The 17,730-nt window shown below is 36.5% G+C and overlaps 1 protein-coding gene across 1 annotated transcript in view; it reads right to left on the bottom strand.

Moving 5' to 3' along the window:
* Positions 1-17,730, bottom strand: part of DCBLD2 (discoidin, CUB and LCCL domain containing 2) — a 97,034-nt gene that overhangs the window by 37,471 nt on the left and 41,833 nt on the right. Inside the window, exon 3 of the mRNA XM_082625046.1 lies at positions 999-1,136. Within this exon, the coding sequence (XP_082481172.1) occupies positions 999-1,136 (138 nt within the window). The remainder of the gene's footprint in view (positions 1-998; positions 1,137-17,730) is intronic.

The following is a 17,730-nucleotide window of genomic DNA, read 5'->3' as shown; positions in this document are numbered from 1 at the left end:
TCTACAACACCACACTGCCTTAGTTTTCCTAGTTCTGTCAAATATATTAATTGTTCATTTAGCATAACATTTCCAGTTCTTTTCTTTCCATTATTCCATTCGAATGAGTTTTCTTTTTCACTCTGAGGGATTTTATTAGTCTTCAAACCTTGTTCCATAGCTTAGAAATTAAGGGAAAGTAGACCTTTTTTCACACAGAACAGCTCTCCTCTCTCACACTCAATGAAACTTTAATGAGACAGATAGTATGTATCTATTTCACTTAATAGCCTTGCTTTTAATTCCCCCCTTCAGATTCTAAATATTAACAATCTAGAAAATATCTCATGTTTATCCTGTAGTGTCTCAGAGAGCACTCCCCAGGTTACTCCTGGTGCTATGCAAGTCTCTTCTTTGAAAAGAATGGTAATATGGTTTTTAACACAGGAAGATGAAGTGGTAAACTGTGGATAATAAAGCTTTAAATTGATACAGTAACTGACAGATTTTTTTTTTTTTTTTTTTTTTTTTGCAGTACACGGGCCTCTCACCACCGTGGCCTCTTCCGCTGCAGAGCACAGGCTCCGGATGCGCAGGCTCAGCGGCCATGGCTCACGGGCCCAGCCGCTCCACGGCATGTGGGATCTTCCCGGACTGGGGCACGAACCCGTCTTCTGCACCGGCAGGCGGACTCTCAACCACTGCGCCACCAGGGAAGCCCCAATGATAGATTTTTAAAATTTATTATCATTTGTGTTCCAATCTTATAAAGGTGGAAAACTCAATATTTCTTCTACTAAGGAAAGGTAAGTACATAAAAAGACTTTATATAAAGTTAATATACTTAATTTTAAAAATTCTGAAACTGATCTAATTTTGTCAGATTTATGTATGTGGTATTAACTGTTCAGTCTTCCTACTCTATTCCAAACTCAGATAACAGGTACTCAAAGAAAACATTGCATTTTTGTTTTCAGAAACTGTAAAATGTGGGAATCATGATATAAAGTGAAAATTACCTTGCTTATCTATAACCGAGTATGAAGCCAAAAATCCTCGTCCAGAAACATGAATTCCACTCATGAACAGCACTGTAATTTCATTGCTTTTTGATTCAATTGAATGGTTCATTTGCAACCCCAGACCACAGTATTTGCCTAGGAATCAAAGAAAAGCAGATATTTGGTGTGATTCATGAAGTCAATAATATTTACAATGTAGGTAAAAGAATCATAATAATATACCAAACTGGGCATTAAATTAATCTAAAATGATGACTAGAATGTTTAATGATGAAAAACTCACATTACTCCGGAGAGAAAAAAAAATTCCAAGTAATAACTGTTCAAATGATTCAAAAGGAAAAACAGTGTATACAGGCATCACTGACCTTATAATGACTCAATTTCCTGTGAAATATATTTATACTCTTTAAAACTGTGACAAGGAATTTTAAAAAATTAACTTAAAGCATTTCATGCAGGCAGGTGGCTCATACATGAATTGACAGTCAAGCAGTAGTATTCTTAACATGTTCCCCAAGGGGGAACAGATTGTTGAGCTCAGGGCACCCCTCAAACCTTTTACAGACCTTCTCAAGTTTTCTTCCAAGAATTGCTGGACTTCTGTCAACCCCTTTAGGTGATCATATCTAGTCCTACAGCTTTAACTGTGATAAGACAATTCACATTTACACCTCTACATAGCCTTTTCCTTGAACTTCAGATGCAAATATCTAACTGCCTACCAACTTTTATCCTTTAATGTCTAACAAACATGTAAAAAATAACATATCCTCCCTCAGTACAGATCTAAGTTTATTAAGATAAAAGGGCAGAAAAAAAAATTAGAGCAAGATATCCACCAATAACTAATAAAAATGGGTTTTTCTTATATGCCTGGTAACTTTAACAAATTCTGAATAAAAAGTTCTAAAAATATTTTAAGTTGAATAACATCACTTGAATAAGAGTAATGTGAACTTCCATAGATATCATTTTCAAGGACTATACATTTTCATGTGAGTAGAAAATGCTAAATAATCAACCAAAACCCCCCACCAGAACTGGTAAGGGAGATATGGTCACAAGGTCGATATACAAAAGTCAATTGTAAACAATAACCTAATCAAAATGGGCAGAAGACCTAAAGAGACATTTCTCCAAAGAAGACATACAGATGGCCAACAGGCACATGAAAAGATGCTTGCTCAACACTACTAATTACTAGAGAAATGCAAATCAAAACTACAATTAGGTATCACCTCATAGCTGTCAGAATGCTATCATCAAAAAATCTACAAATAATAAATGCTGGAGAGGGTGTGAAGAAAAGGGAACCCTCCCACACTGCTGGTGGGAATGTAAATTGGTGCAGCCACTATGGAAAACTGTAAAATAGAGCTACCATATGATTCAGCAATCTCACTCCTGGTAACATATCCAGAAAAGATGAAAACTAACTTGAAAAGATACATGCACCCCACCACCACCAATGTTCATAATATAGTAGCACTATTTACAATAGCCAAGACACAGAAGCAACCTAAGCGTCCGTCAACAAATGAATGGATAAAGGAGATGTGGTATGGGACTTCGCTGGTGGTCCAGTAGTAAAGAATCCACCTTCCAATGTAGGGGACGCGGGTTCCATCCCTGGTCGGGGAACTAAGGTCCCACATGACACGGGGCAACTAAGCCCGCGTGCCTTAACGATAGAGCCTGTGTGCTGCAAACTACAGAGCCCAGGCGCTCTGGAGCCCAAGCACTCTGGAGTCCACGTGCCCTGGAGCCCACACACCACAACTAGAGACAGAAAACCCACAGGCCACAACTAGAGAGAGAAGCCCACACACTGCAACAAAGACCCAACACAGTCGGAAAAAAAGAAAAAAGAAAGAAAAAAAGACAAAAAAAAAAAGACGTGGTATGTGTGTGTGTGTGTGTGTGTGTGTGTGTGTGTGTGTGGTATGTATATATATATATATATATATATACACACATATATATACATACCACACACACACACACGTTGGAATATTACTCAGCCAAAAAAGAATGAAATATTGCCACCTGCAGCAACCTAGAGAATATCATACTAACTGAAGTCAGAAAGAAATGAATTCATTACAAATTCATTATAAAACAGAAACAGGCTCACAGACACAGTAAACAAACTTATGGTTACCGAAGGGGAGAGAGAGGTGGGGAGGGAAAAATTGGGAGTATGGGATTAACAGAGACAAACTACTACTGTATATAAAGTAGATAAGCAACAAAGATTTACTGTGTAGCACACGGAATTATACTCAAAATCTTGAAATAGCCTATAATGGAATATAATTGGCAAAAAAACCCCCGTGAATCACTATGCTGTACACCTGGAAACTAACATAATATTGTAAATCAACTATACTTCAATTTTAAAAAATCAATTTTATTTCCATAAACTAGTGACAATCTGAAATGAAATTTTTAAAGCTTAATTTATAATAGCAATAAAAAGATTAACTATTTAGAGATACATTTTAAAAAAAGCAATTCAAAACCTGTACATTAAAATATGCAAAACACTGCTAAAAAATTAAAGAACTAAATAAATCAGGAGATATACCAAGTTCATGGACTAGAAGATTCAATATTGTTAAGATGTCAGTTCTCCCCAGATTGATCTACTGATTCAATGCAATCCATATCAAAATCTTAGCAGGGTTTTTTTTTTTAGAAATTAACAAGTTGAGCCTAAAATGTATATGGAAATGCAAAGGACACAGAATAGCCAAAATAATTTTAGTAAAGAAGACAGTAGAGAGACTTACATTACCTGCTTTAAAACTTACTATATAAAACTACAGTAATCAAGAAGAGTGTGGCATCTTTGTAAGGGTGAATATCTACATTAATGTGAATGGAACAGAACAGAGTCCAGAAATGAACCTACTTACAACTATCAACTGATTTCTGAAAAAAGTGTCAACAGGGAAAGAACAGTCGTTTCAACAAATGTACTAAGCCAGTTGGATATCAATATGAAAAAACAACTTAGAACTTCACAATATATACAAAAATTAAGTCAAAATGGATCATAGATTTAACTCTAAGAGCTAACCTTATAAAACTCTTACAAGAAGACATAAAAGAAAACTTTGTGACTTTGGGTTAGGCAAGGATTTCTTAGATTCAACACCAAAAGCATAATCCATTGAAGAAAAATATTAATAATTAGGATTTTATCAAAATTTTAAATGTTTGCTCTTTAAAAGACACCATTGGGGCTTCCCTGGTGGCGCAGTGGTTGAGAGTCCGCCTGCCGATGCAGGGGACACGGGTTCGTGCCCCGGTCCGCGAGGATCCCACGTGCCGCGGAGCGGCTGGGTCTGTGGGCCACGGCCGCTGAGCCTGCACTCCGCAACGGGAGAGGCCACAACAGTGAGAGGGCCGCGTACCGCAAAAAAAAAAAAAAAAAAAAGACACCATTAAGAAGATGAAAAGACAAACGACAGGCTAAGAAAAAATATCTGCAAAACATTAATCTGATAAAGACCTCACATCTGAAATGTGTAAAAAAACTCCTGTAACTCAATCAATCCAATTTTTTTTAATGGGCAAAAGATTTAAACAGACACTTTAACAAAGAAGACACACTAAAGGCAAATAAGCACATGAAAAGATGCTCAACAGTATTAGTCATTAAAGAAATGCATATTAAAACTAATGAGGAGATACCACTACATACCCACTAGATTAGCTATAATCAAAGACTGACAAAACCAAATATTGGTAAGAATGTGGAGAAACTGAAACCTTCATACACTGATGATGGAATCACAAAAGGGCACAGCCATTTTTGAAAAACAATTTGGCAGTTTCTTAAAATGTTAAACATAAAATATACATATCATACATTTCATACAACCCAACAATTCCACTTCTAGTTATCTTTTATTTGCCCCAAACAAAAATGATGAACCTCAAAAACATTATGCTAAATAGAAGAAGCCATTTATGATATTTCTAGAAAAGGCAAAAAACAATAAAGATAAAACATAGGATCAGTGGCTGCTTGGGACCAGGGGTGAAGTGGGAATTGACTCCAAATGGGCACAAGGGAACTTTTTGGTGTGATGGAAATTTCTAAACCTGCATTTCACCTCAGCTATATAAATTTACTAAAACTCATCAAACTATACATCTAAAATAGGTGAAATTTATGGTATATAAATTATATCTCGATAAAGCTTTCAAAAGAAATGCAAACATTAAAACAATTTTTATTGTGAGGTGTTTTGCACAAAGAAAAAGTAGGTCACAGAATCGGACACAGCAGAACGAGAACTTCAGAGATCTATTCCACTCTCTTCTGACAGCTGAAAAAACTGAATAAATACCAAACATCAAGGTGTGCATACACGCGCACATACACACACACAGGTCTTAGGTGTTTGCTATGGTGTTCAATATAAAATATATGTCTTGCTCATCCTTTCTTTATTTTTTTATTTTTTAAATATTTATTCATTCAGCTGCGCCAGGTCTCAGTTGCAGCACTCCAGATCTTTGTTGCCGAGTGCCGGATCTTTAGTTGCAGCATGCAAACTCCTAGTTGCGGCATGTGGGATCTAGTTTCCTACCAGGGATTGAACCCGGGTCCCACGCATTGGTAGCGTGGAGTCTTAGCCACTGGACCACTAGGGAAGTCCTTGCTCATTCTTTCTTTAAAAACACCCACTGTGCAAAAAAAAAAAAAAAAAAAAAAGCCTTCTATTGCTAAATATGGAATGCAATTTAAATATAGCAATCAATATTTTTAACTTTCAAGTAAAACAAGAACCCTATAACAGTTATTATATGAATATACAAGAAGAAAAGATGATTAAGTCTTTAGATTAATACTAAATAACTTAGAAACAGTCTGGTAAATAGGACAAATATTAGATACTGTCTTATTTTTGAATACTAAATATTAAAAAATAATGACCTAATGTTAAAACAGAGCAATATAATATGTACTTCATGTTATTCCAAATATTATCTCAAATACTAAAAATATTAGACATTGTATAATTTGTTAGCAAAACCAAATGTGTGCAGAGCCAGGGTCCATCACATTAAATCTTAAGGCCCAGTGGGAATAGGTAAAAGGAAGAAAAATTGCATCAGCTAGAATCTTTACATAAACCAGTTAACTCTTGTAAAAATGAACAATAGGTTCAGCTGGGCTTATCAGCACTAGCTGTTCTTTGCCATTTAAGGATTTTATTACAAGGCCCATAAAGGTGCTCAGTACAAATACTGACTTTTCAGATACTTTTAGATACAAACAAAAAAGATCATATTTAAATGATCATAAAGAATATGATCATGACACACAGAACTATCCTTACTTTATAAAAATTATATCATGTATACAAATACTAGGAAATTCCAAGTTATTAGATTTAAAAGTAAAAGTGCTCTATGAAAATAATTGACAAAAATATATTCTTGAAGTGAAACAAAAATTTTTTTAACCCTTTTATAATACAGACATAATCATAAAAGTATTTTCTATTAGCATTGTAGTTTCACCTCTTGTTTGTTTATTTAGAGTTCTCTTGTCATCTGAAATGTGTATAAATTCAATCTGTGGTAGAAACAAAACATTTTTTTAAACCCCCTCTTTTTCTGTGAAACTCAAAAGGCAGTCCTAAAGAATCCTAATTTAAAAAAATAACAAGAAAAAAAGAAAGTACAACAGCTCTCCTTGCAGGTGCTTAAGTGAGATCAATATATACCAGATAAACACCTATTTTCACCTCTTATTCCCAGCCAGGATGATGGTATCTCTCCTCACTTGGCTCGCCTTTGATCACAGGTTTTACCCATTATACAAGTAATACAAGCACTTGGTAAAACACTCTGGGAAAGGAAGAAGAAAATTCACCCTTAATCTGGGCCAATATACTCGTTAATTCTGTAACTGCTTTCCCCAATTGGTCATTCAAAGGTACTCCTGAATCAACAAGAAGCATTTAACTGCCAACAATTATAGGTTCTGCTGATGGCTCTCAAAGCCAGCCAAATTTGTTAGAAGTTTCTCATGGATAAATAAGAGAGGAATTTCAAAAAACAGTATATGGATACATATAGAAAAATATAAAAGCTAATCAAATATTAATCACCATAAAACCCATGACACACTGGTTTATAGTCTAAAAGAATCCATGTTCTGGGAAAATAAAAATGTTTGAAAAATCATTAGCCCTTAGGAAACTAGAAAAAGAAAAGCAAATTAAATCCAAAGTAAGCAGAAGAAAAGAATAAGAATTAGAACAGAAATCGATCAACAGGAAAACAATGGAGAAATTAATGAAACTAAAAGCTGCCTCTTTGAAAAGAAAGTCAGTAAGCCTCTAACTAAGAAAAAGAGGACACAAATCACTAATATCAGAAATGAAAGTGGGGACATCATAATATTAAAAAGGATAATAAAAGAATACTATTAACAACTCTATGTCCACAAATTTGATAACCTAGACGAAATGTACAGGTCCTTGAAACACACAACTTGCCAAAACTCATATAAGAAGTAGACAATCTGAATAGGTCTATATCTATTTAAGAAATTGAATCAATAATTAATAGTCTTTCAAAAGAGAAAACACCAGGCACAGATGGGTTCACTGGTGAATTCCGTCAAACATTTAAGAAAGACATCACACTAAATCTCTACAATCTCTTTTCAGAGGACAGAAGCAGTGGGAATATTTCCTAACTCATTCTATGAGGCCAGCATTACCCCAAAACCAAAACCAAAACCAATAACATTACAAGAAAACTACAGACCAATACCTCTCATAAAAATAGATGTAAAAATACTCAACAAAATATTAATACAATTCAACAATATACAAAAGAATTACACACCATGATCAAGTGTGATTTATCCCAGGCATGCAAGATTGGTTCAACATTTGAAAATCAATGCAATTCATCACATCAAGAGGCTAAAAAAGAAAAACCACATGATCAAATCAATAGATGCAGAAAACGCATTAGACAAAATCCAACATCCATTCATGATTAAAAAAACTAGGAATAGAGGAGAACTTCCTCAACTTGATAAAGAACATTCCCCAAAAAACCTACAGTTAACATCACACTTAATAGTAAGAAATTAAAAGTTTTCCCAAAATCATCAAGAGCAAGGCAAAAAATGTCCCTTTTCACCACTCCTGTTTAACATTATACTGGGAAGTACTAGCTAACATAATAGGACAAGAAAAGAGGAAAAAAGATAATACAGATTGGGAAGGAAGAAATAAACTATCTTTGTTCATAGACGACACGATCATTTGTGTAGATAATCTAGAAGAACTGACAAAAACTCCTTTAATTAATAAGTGATTACAGCAAGGTTAATATACAAAAATCATTTGCTTTCCTATATATCGACAACGAACAAGTGGAATTTAAAATTAAAAACACAGTACCATTTACACTAGCACCCCCCAAAATGGAATACTTAGGTATAAATCTAACAAAATATGTATAAGATCTACATGAGGAAAACTACTAAACTCTGAAGAACAAAATCAAAGAACTAAATAAATGGAGAGATGTTCCATGTTAATGGATAAGAAGGCTGAATGTTGTCCAGACGTCAGTTCTTCCCAACTTGATTTATAGATTCAATCTGAATAAAAGTGCAAGTTGGGATGATTAGATATTCATCTATAAAGGAATGAAACTGAATTCTTATCTTATACCACTCACAAAAATTAACTCAAAGTGGACTAAAGACTTAAATGTGAGGGACTTCCTTGGTGGTCCAGCAGTTAAGACTCTGTGCTCCCAATGCAGGGGGCTCAGGTTCCATCCCTGATCAGGGAACTAGATCCCGCATGTCATAACTAAAGATCTCGCATGACACAATGAAGATCCCGCATGTGGCAATGAAGATCCCATGTGCCACAACTAAGACCTGGCACAGCCAAATAAATAAATAAATAAATAAATATTTTTAAAAGACTTAGATGTGAGACCTGAAACCATGAAACTTCTAGAAGAAAAAACACAGGCATATAAAGTTCCTTGAGGGGCTTCCCTGGTGGCGCAGTGCTTAAGAATCCACCTGCCAATGCAGGGGACACAGGTTCGAGCCCTGGTCCAGGAAGATCCCACATGCCGCAGAGCAACTAAGCCCTTATGCCACAACTACTGAGCCTGAGCTCTAGAGCCCGTGAGCCATAACTACTGAAGCCCATGCACCTAGAGCCCAGTGCTCCGCAACAAGAGAAGCCACCGCAATGAGAAGCCCGCACACTGCAACGAAGAGTAGCCCCCACTCACCGCAACTAGAGAAAGCCCGTGCGCAGCAACAAAGACTGCCAAAAATTAAAAAAAATAAAAAGTTCCTTGACATGGGTCTTTGAAATGATCTTTTGGACATGACACTTAAAGCACAAGCAGCAAAATAAAAAATAAACAAGTGGGACTATATCAAACTAAAAAGCTTCCCTAGAGCGAAAGAAACCATCAACAAAGTGAAAAAACAACCTATGGAATGGGAAAAATATCTGCAAACCATATATCTGATAAGGGGTTAATATCCAAAATATATAAAGAACTCATACAACTCAATAGCAAAACAAAAAAACACCTCAATTAAAAAATGGGCAAAGGGGACTTCCCTGGTGGTCCACTGGTTAAGACTCCATGCTTCCACTGCAGGGGGCGTGGGTTCAATCCCTGGTCAGGGAACTAAGATCCCGCATGTGCCCTGTGCGGCCAAAAAAAAAAAAAGGCAATAAAAAAAAATGGGCAAAGGACCTGAATAGACTTTTCCAAAGAAGATATGTGAAAGGCCAAAAAGTACATGAGAAGATGCTCAACATAACTAGTCATTAGGGAAATGCAAATGAAAACTACAAAAAGATATCACCTCACACCTGTTAGAATGGCGATCATCAAAGACAAGAGGTAACAAACGCTGGTGTGGATGTGGAGAAAAGAGAATCCTTGTGCACTGTTAGTGGGACTGTAAACTGGTAGTGCCACTATGGAAAACAGTATGGAGGATCCTCCAAGAATTAAAAACAGAACTATGATATGATCCAGCAATTCTACTTCTGGGAATATATCCAAAGGAAACAAAAACACTAACTTAAAAAGATATCTGCACTGCCATGTTCACAGCAGCATTATTTACACTAGCTAAGACATGGAAACAAACTAAGTGCCCAAAGATGGATGAATAAATAAACAAGTTGTGGTACATATACACACAAAAGAATATTATCCAGCCATAAAAGATGAGGAAATCCTACCATGTGCAACAACACTGATGGACCTCGAGGGCATTACGCTTAGTGAAATAAGTCAGACAGAGAAAGACAAATGCTATATGATCTCACCTATATGTGGAATCGAAAACAAAAACAAACGCATAGAAAAAGAGATCAGACTTGTGGTTACCTGAGGTGGAGGGTGGGGGGAGGGGGAACTGGAGGAAGGTGGTCAAAAGGTACAAACTTCCAGTGATGAGATAAATTAAGTACTATGAATGTAACGTACAACATGATGGCTGGCAATAGTTAACATTGCTGCATGATATATAGGAAAGGTGCTAAGAGAGTAAATCCTAAGAGTTCTCATCACAAGAATATTTTTTCTTTTCTTCTTTTTTATTATATATATATATATATATATATATACACACACATATAAACACACACACATGAGAAAATGGATGTTAGCTGAACCTACTATGGTCATCATTTCACAATGTGTGCAAATCAAACCATCAGGCTGTATGCCTTAAACTTACACAGTGATGCATATCAATTATTTCTCAATAAATCTGGAAAAATATCCCAGCAAGCTACTGGATATCAACAAACAGATTCTAAAGTATATATAAAGACAAAAGAGCCAGAATGGAAAACGCAATATTGAAGGAGAACAACAAAATTGGAGAACTGACACCACTTGTCTTCAAGACTTACTATAAATCTACAGTAATCAAGACAGTGTGCTACTGGTCAAAGAATAGACAAACAGATCAATGGAAAAGAATAGAGAGCCCAGAATAGATCCACATAAATACGGTCAACTGATAAAGGAGCAAAGGCAATACAACAGAGCAAAGATAGTCTTTTCAACAAATTGTGCTGGAACAACTGGACATCCACATGCTAAAAAAAAAAGAATCTAGACACAGACCTTATACCCTTCACAGAAATTAACTCAAAATGGATCACAGACCTAAAGGTAAAATGCAAAACTATAAGACTCCTAGAAGATGACCTAGGAGAAAATCTGGATAATCTTGGGTATGGTTATGACTTCTTAGATACAACAAAAAAGGCAGGATCCATGATAGAAATATTTGGTAAGCTGGATGTCATTAAAATTAAAAACTTTGGCTCTGCAAAAGGCAACGTCTAGAGATTGAGAAGACAAGCTGGAGACTGGAAGAAAATATTTGCAAAAGACGTATCTGGTAAAGGACACATCTGATAGAGAACTCCTATCCAAAATATATAAAGAACACTTAAAACTCCACAATAAGAAAACAACCTAATTTAAAAATGGGCCAAAGAAGATATACAGATGGCAAATAGGCATATGAAAAAATGCTCTACATTATCTATCATCAGGGAAATGCAAATTAAAAACAAAATTGAGATATCACTGTACACCTATTAGCATGGTCAAAATCCAGAACACTGACAACACCAAATGCTGGTGAAAATGTGGAGCAAGGAGAACTCATTCATTGCTTATGGGAAAGCGAAATGGTACATCCACTTTGGAAGACAGTTTGGGGATTTCTTACAAAACTAAACAGTCTAACCATCCAATCCAGCAATCACACTCCTGGGTACTTACCCAAAGGAGTTGAAAATTTATGTCCACACAAAAAACTGCACATGGATGTTTACAGCAGCTTTATTCATAATTGTCTGAACTTGGAAGCAACCAAGATGTCCATTAGTAGGTGAATGGATAAACTGTGGTACATCTAGACCATGGAACATTACTCAGTACTAAAAAGAAATGAGCTATCAAGCCATGAAAAGACATGAAGGAACTTTAAATGACTAACACTAGTGAAAGAAGGTAATCTGAAAAGGCTACATATTGCTTGATTCCAACCATACGCCATTCAAGAAAGGCAAAACTACAGCGACAATAAAAAGATCAATGGTTGCCAGAGGTTGTGGGAGAGGGATGAATAAGCAGAGCACAGAGGACTTCTAGGGCAATGAAAATACTCTGTATGATACCACAATGATGGACAAATGTCATTGTTCAAGCACACAGAATGTGCAACAGCAAAAAAAGAAAAAATCATTAGCCACTAAGGAAATGCAAATCAAACCCACAATGAGATACCACTTTACACCTACTAAGATGGCTAGAATAAAAAAGACAGATAACAACAAGTGTTGACAAGCATATAGAAAAGTTGAAACCCTTTATACACTGCTGGTAAATGGTACAGTCACTTCAGAAAAAAGCCTGTCAGTTCTTCAAATGGTTAAACACAGAGTTACCATATGACTCAGCAATTCTACTTCTAGGCATATATCCAAAAGAAATGCAAACATATGTCCACATAAAAACTTGTACAGGATACCTCACGGCAACATTATTCATAATGGCTAAAAGGTGCAAACATCCTAGGGTAAACTGGCATGGAGAGATGGTGATAAATCTGAAAGAAAGAATGATGTGATCCTTTGGAAACAGAAGGAGCTGTGAGAATTGAGATGACCTATCTAGAGTCTACTACGGGAGAGAAGAAATCTCTTGCCTTCTGGGAGAAGGAAAGGCTCTATCTCTGAATGGGAAGAGATGTTAGATGTTAAGTGGGTCATCTATGTGAAGGCCTGGACGCTGGAGGGGGTTGGGTGCATGGCTGTCCACACCACAGGAAACTTAAACAGCAGTAGAGTGGGAAGAAGCCTTTGAGGAGAAAGTGGCTGAGAAGTCCATGAAAGCTCCAAAGGAAATAGAGTTCAGGGGCCCAGGAAAATGTGGCAAGAGCTAGAACCAATAATCTCTTTGTAATAATTCTAAGTGGAAAAGTCATTGTTTATATAACTAATTCCTTTACCATAGAAATTTAGGTTTCTATTTTTCTCATATTTTAGATAATGATGCAATAGATTTGTTCATATGCACAGCCTTTTTTTCCCCATATTTAAAATGATTATTGAGGCCAGATTTTTTTAAATTACAGGGTCACGTTGCCTTCCAAAAGAGTTACACTAATTTACGTCACTACCTCCAATATAGGTTGAGAGTTTATTTCAAGGCAGCCTTATTACCACTTTTTTTCCTGTTTATAAGTGCTTTTAAAAATTCTATAAACTTTATAAAAATTTTGAATATAAGGAGAAAAAAATAATCATTCTTATATAATCCTATTACACCGAGATAACCACTAGTAACACTCTGAAGGGTACCTCTCAATGCCTTGGCTCTCACCATCTGTTAAATGAAAATTATAGTACTATTTATCTCATAGGGTTACAGCCATCATTAAATGAACACACGTGTATGTTTATGTGTATATATACACACACAAGCACAGTATTCTCTTTATTCATCAATTCATATACTTGCTCTTATTTAACATAAACCACACCTACATAACTGCTTTTCAGAAAGGCTGTATCAATTTATTCTGTCCCCAGTAGTATTAGAGATAAAAGAAACTTGGTAATTTTCTATTTTCTTGATTAACTAGTGAAGCTAAATTTTTCCAATGTGCATTGACTTTTAGAATTTTCTCTGGTATGTGATCCTTTTATGCTACCCCCTCACCCCTGGCTTTAAAAAAGAATTAACTACTTCTATATTACAAATATGGCAAGAGGGAGATTTTCTTGGGTGGGCCTCACCTAGTCAGGTAGGGCCTTTAAAACAGAGTGTTTTCTCTGGTTAGTCACAGAACTGGAAATTCACGAGACACATGTCAGCTGGCCTCAAAGAAAGCAAACATCTAGGTGGTGAACTAGCACTCCAGACGGCCTCTAGGAACTGAAAGCAGTCCCTGGCCAATCGGCAGCAGGAAAATGAGGACCAGAGTCTTATAACTGCAGGGAAGTGAATTCTGCCAACAACCAGTGAACTTGGAAGAGAAGCCTGAGGCCCAGATGAGAACCGCATCTCCAGCTGATATCTTGATTTCAGCCAGGCAAAACCCTGAGCAGAGAATCCAGTCATGCCAAGCCCAGACTTCTGACCTACAGAAACTAAGAAATTTTGTTGTTGTTTTTTTCCCCTCCATTCAAGATTGGCTTTTATTTTGCATAACTAAATATCCAAATACGAACGGTTTCTATGTGCTAGACCCCAAAAGGTTATTTTCCAAAGAATCAATAAAAACAAAAATATATTTCCAAGTTTAATGTCTTTTTCCCCCACTTTAATAGAACTTTTTTTTTTTACAATATATCTAAGAATTTAGTCTGTTCAGAATATTTTTTGGCAAAAAAATCAGTCGTAAAATACATGTAAACTTTGTCTACAGCCTTTTCTGAGTTTTCAACACTCATGTCCCTGATAGTAGAACACACAAATGAGTCAGTTATACAGAGACTTGATCAATTTAGTAATTTCTAAGTCATTTCATGTTTAATGTAGTTCAGATCCAAATTTCCACTCACCCTCTCGTCTTCCCAAGGATGGCATTTAGGCTAGAACTACGTGAATTCCACATATCAGTGGGGAAGGAGTGTCTGACCCAAAGCCATCCCTGGCCATTGATCCATGAGCTCTTCCATTTCCTTATCTTGTTACATCTGTTGGTGCTCTTCTTAGTCATTCTCCACCCTTCTGGAAACATTTAGATGCTCTCTCATACTTTTCTCTGGGGTTATGACTGCATGTGTTCCTCTTCCACTGGGTCATGGAACCTTTATAAGGACCAACAGCAAACCAATGTTTCTTCTATTGCTCTTCTTTCAGGATCTGCTTCATCTGCAGGGCTAAAATCAAGGTATCAGCAGGGCTGATTTCTTCTGGAGGCTCTAGGGAAGAATCCACTTTCTTGCTCCTTCCAGCTTCTAGAAGCTGCCGGCATCTCTTGGCTCCTGGCCACATCACTCCAGAAATTTTGACGTTTTAAGCTGCTCAATTTGTGATGTTATGAAACAGAAAACTAATACAGTGTGAAATTTACTTTGGTGTATAGTAAGAATACCTTGCTTTTGGATGATCAAATCTGAGATAAGTACTATAGTATGCAAATTGGAGTGTATATATGGCTTAGGCCCTCAATTAGCAGACAGATGTATTTTACTTGCCCTTTTGGCCTGTATAGTCTTGAGCCTAAACTATTTCAAAAATGTTTGAATTACTTGCCAAGATTTAAAAAATCTGGAAACTCCACATAAATTCTGAATTTCTGGCTTCTCTTGAAACACCACAAGAAAAAAAAAGAAGGAAACCTGGGCTAGTTTTCCAAGTGGTTGTACCTAAGTAATGGATGTCCCTTTTGAAAGAGAAAAGTCACACTCCAGTTTGCCATAGCATCCACCATTCCCTAATGTACCCAATCCTGAAGCTCAGTTATGATTTATCATTGTGGCAATGCTGTTATTATAACCTAGTCCATTTCACTCATTTATTTTACCTGTTGGCCTCTGTTGGCAGTATATACGTATCCACTTGAATAGAGCTTAGAGATCTTAAGGATATCATGCCTCTTCTAATACCCATACCAACTACACTTTAGGTAGATGATGAACAGCAACAAATTAATCTCTGGAAGATGGTAAATAAAATACTCTGTATTCAAAAGAGAGGAGAGATCCATCTGATTTCAGATTGACTAGAGGTGGGGTGAATATTGTCATAAAGCTTAAGAAACCTGATTTATGTTCTCAACTAAGTGGAACATCATTTAACCTACTGAGAGGTGTGCCATGGAACAATGCTCATTTGAAGAACTTGCAACTTAGAAAGATAAGGTGGAGAATGGGGAATTATTTGAGAAAGCAAAAGCACCATCAACTGTCCACCTCTAATAGAAATGTAACTTGCTTAGAGAACATCACTCAATTTACAAACAGACTTGGGGACAGCTTTTTAGGGCCCATGTACAGAAGCACCTCTAATCTCAAAAACAAAACTTGGAATTCCCAAAGGAATTAATTTACTGAATATCCAGGCACTGAGCTAGGTATGTGCTAGGGATTCAGTGATGAAACCAGACAGGCACAGTGCTGCTCTCAGAAAACTGCACGCAGTGGGCCAGGGCAAGTGCACAGCTGAAGCCTCTAAAGTACAGAAGAAGCCACTGCAGTCCCCAGAAAATGTTTAGAGAAGATTCTATCATTAAATAACATCCATCAGTACAGTTTCTTTAAAAAGTTGGGCTTCAAGATCACTGCCTTGTGCTTGGTGGGCCAGAGCGAGTTTGAGTTGTAAAATTTAGCTGCCCGACTTCAAGTGATTTTGTGTTCTCTTTTTGAATGACTAGGACGTCTTCTCATAATTATTCCTCTTATGCTGTGACTAACAGTAAGTTGTTTTTGGCTGGATTTAGTATTAGTTTTGGCTGCTTCAACAAAAATTCACCTGCAGAGGAAAACACTAGAAGGGTACAGATCTAATTTCCCTTTAAACAATTCAACTATTGGGGGTGTGTGTGGTGTGTGTGTGTGTGTGTGTGTGTGTGTGTGTGTGTGTGTGTGTGTGTGTGTGTGTGTGTGTTTTTTGTTTAAACCGGTACGTGGGCCTCTCACTGTTGTGGCCTCTCCTGTTGCGGAGCACAGGCTCCAGACGCGCAGGCTCAGCAGCCATGGCTCACTGGCCCAGCCGCTCTGCGGCATGTGGGATCTTCCCGAACTGGGGCACGAACCTGTGTCCCCTGCATCAGCAAGTGGACTCTCAACCACTGCGCCACCAGGGAAGCCCTTGGGTATATATTTAAAAGGACAAGTAACAAATATTTACTGTGTTTAAAAGGAATTCAGTAATATCTCTAAGAATGGATTTGCCTCTCCTTCTAAAAGATAGTGGTGACTACTTTAAGAGTACGTTTTTCTACAACACGATAAAGTCATTGTGCATTTTGATTTCAGGGAAGGTGGCTACTTCAGTGTTATTTTTTTCATGAATAAATGACAGATCCAGTATGTGCACGTTATAAAATGAATACAGTCCATGTAGGAAAATGTACCTTGACACTTTTACTCCTACTTCACACATCCTACACAAAGATCAATTCTGGATGGATTGAGGATATAAATGTACAGGAGGGAACTCAATACAGCATTTAGAAGAAAACCTTGAGAACATCTTCATGACCTGCAAGTGGGTAAAGATTTTAGAAGATAATACAAAAAGTACTAACCATAAAAAAAATTACTGTGAACATTAAAATTAAGTTAATGTCTGCTTAGCAAAAGATACCAATAAAGAAGTAAAAAGGAAGGCTATATAAAGGGAGAATATTTGTAATAAATATATCTAAAAAGAATCCATAACCAGAATATATAAAAGAACCCCTACAAATAAGAAAATAATCATCCGATAGAAAATAATGTATAAAAAACTTCAAGATTCTTCACAAAAGAAGATGTTCAATGGCTAATAAACACATGAAAAGAGAACAATATCATTAGCCATCAGGTAAATTCAAGGCAAAGCTACAATGTGATATCAGTACACACAAACTAGAAGGGTGAAAAAAGAAAAAACAGAGAATAATAACTGGTACTCTCATACACTGGTGGTGGGCATGGAGTGGCAC

The sequence above is a fragment of the Mesoplodon mirus genome, assembly GCF_964341445.2.
Source record: "Mesoplodon mirus genome assembly, chromosome: 6".
Taxonomy (NCBI): Eukaryota; Metazoa; Chordata; class Mammalia; order Artiodactyla; family Ziphiidae; genus Mesoplodon; species Mesoplodon mirus.
This window is presented reverse-complemented; position numbering and strand designations above follow the sequence as displayed.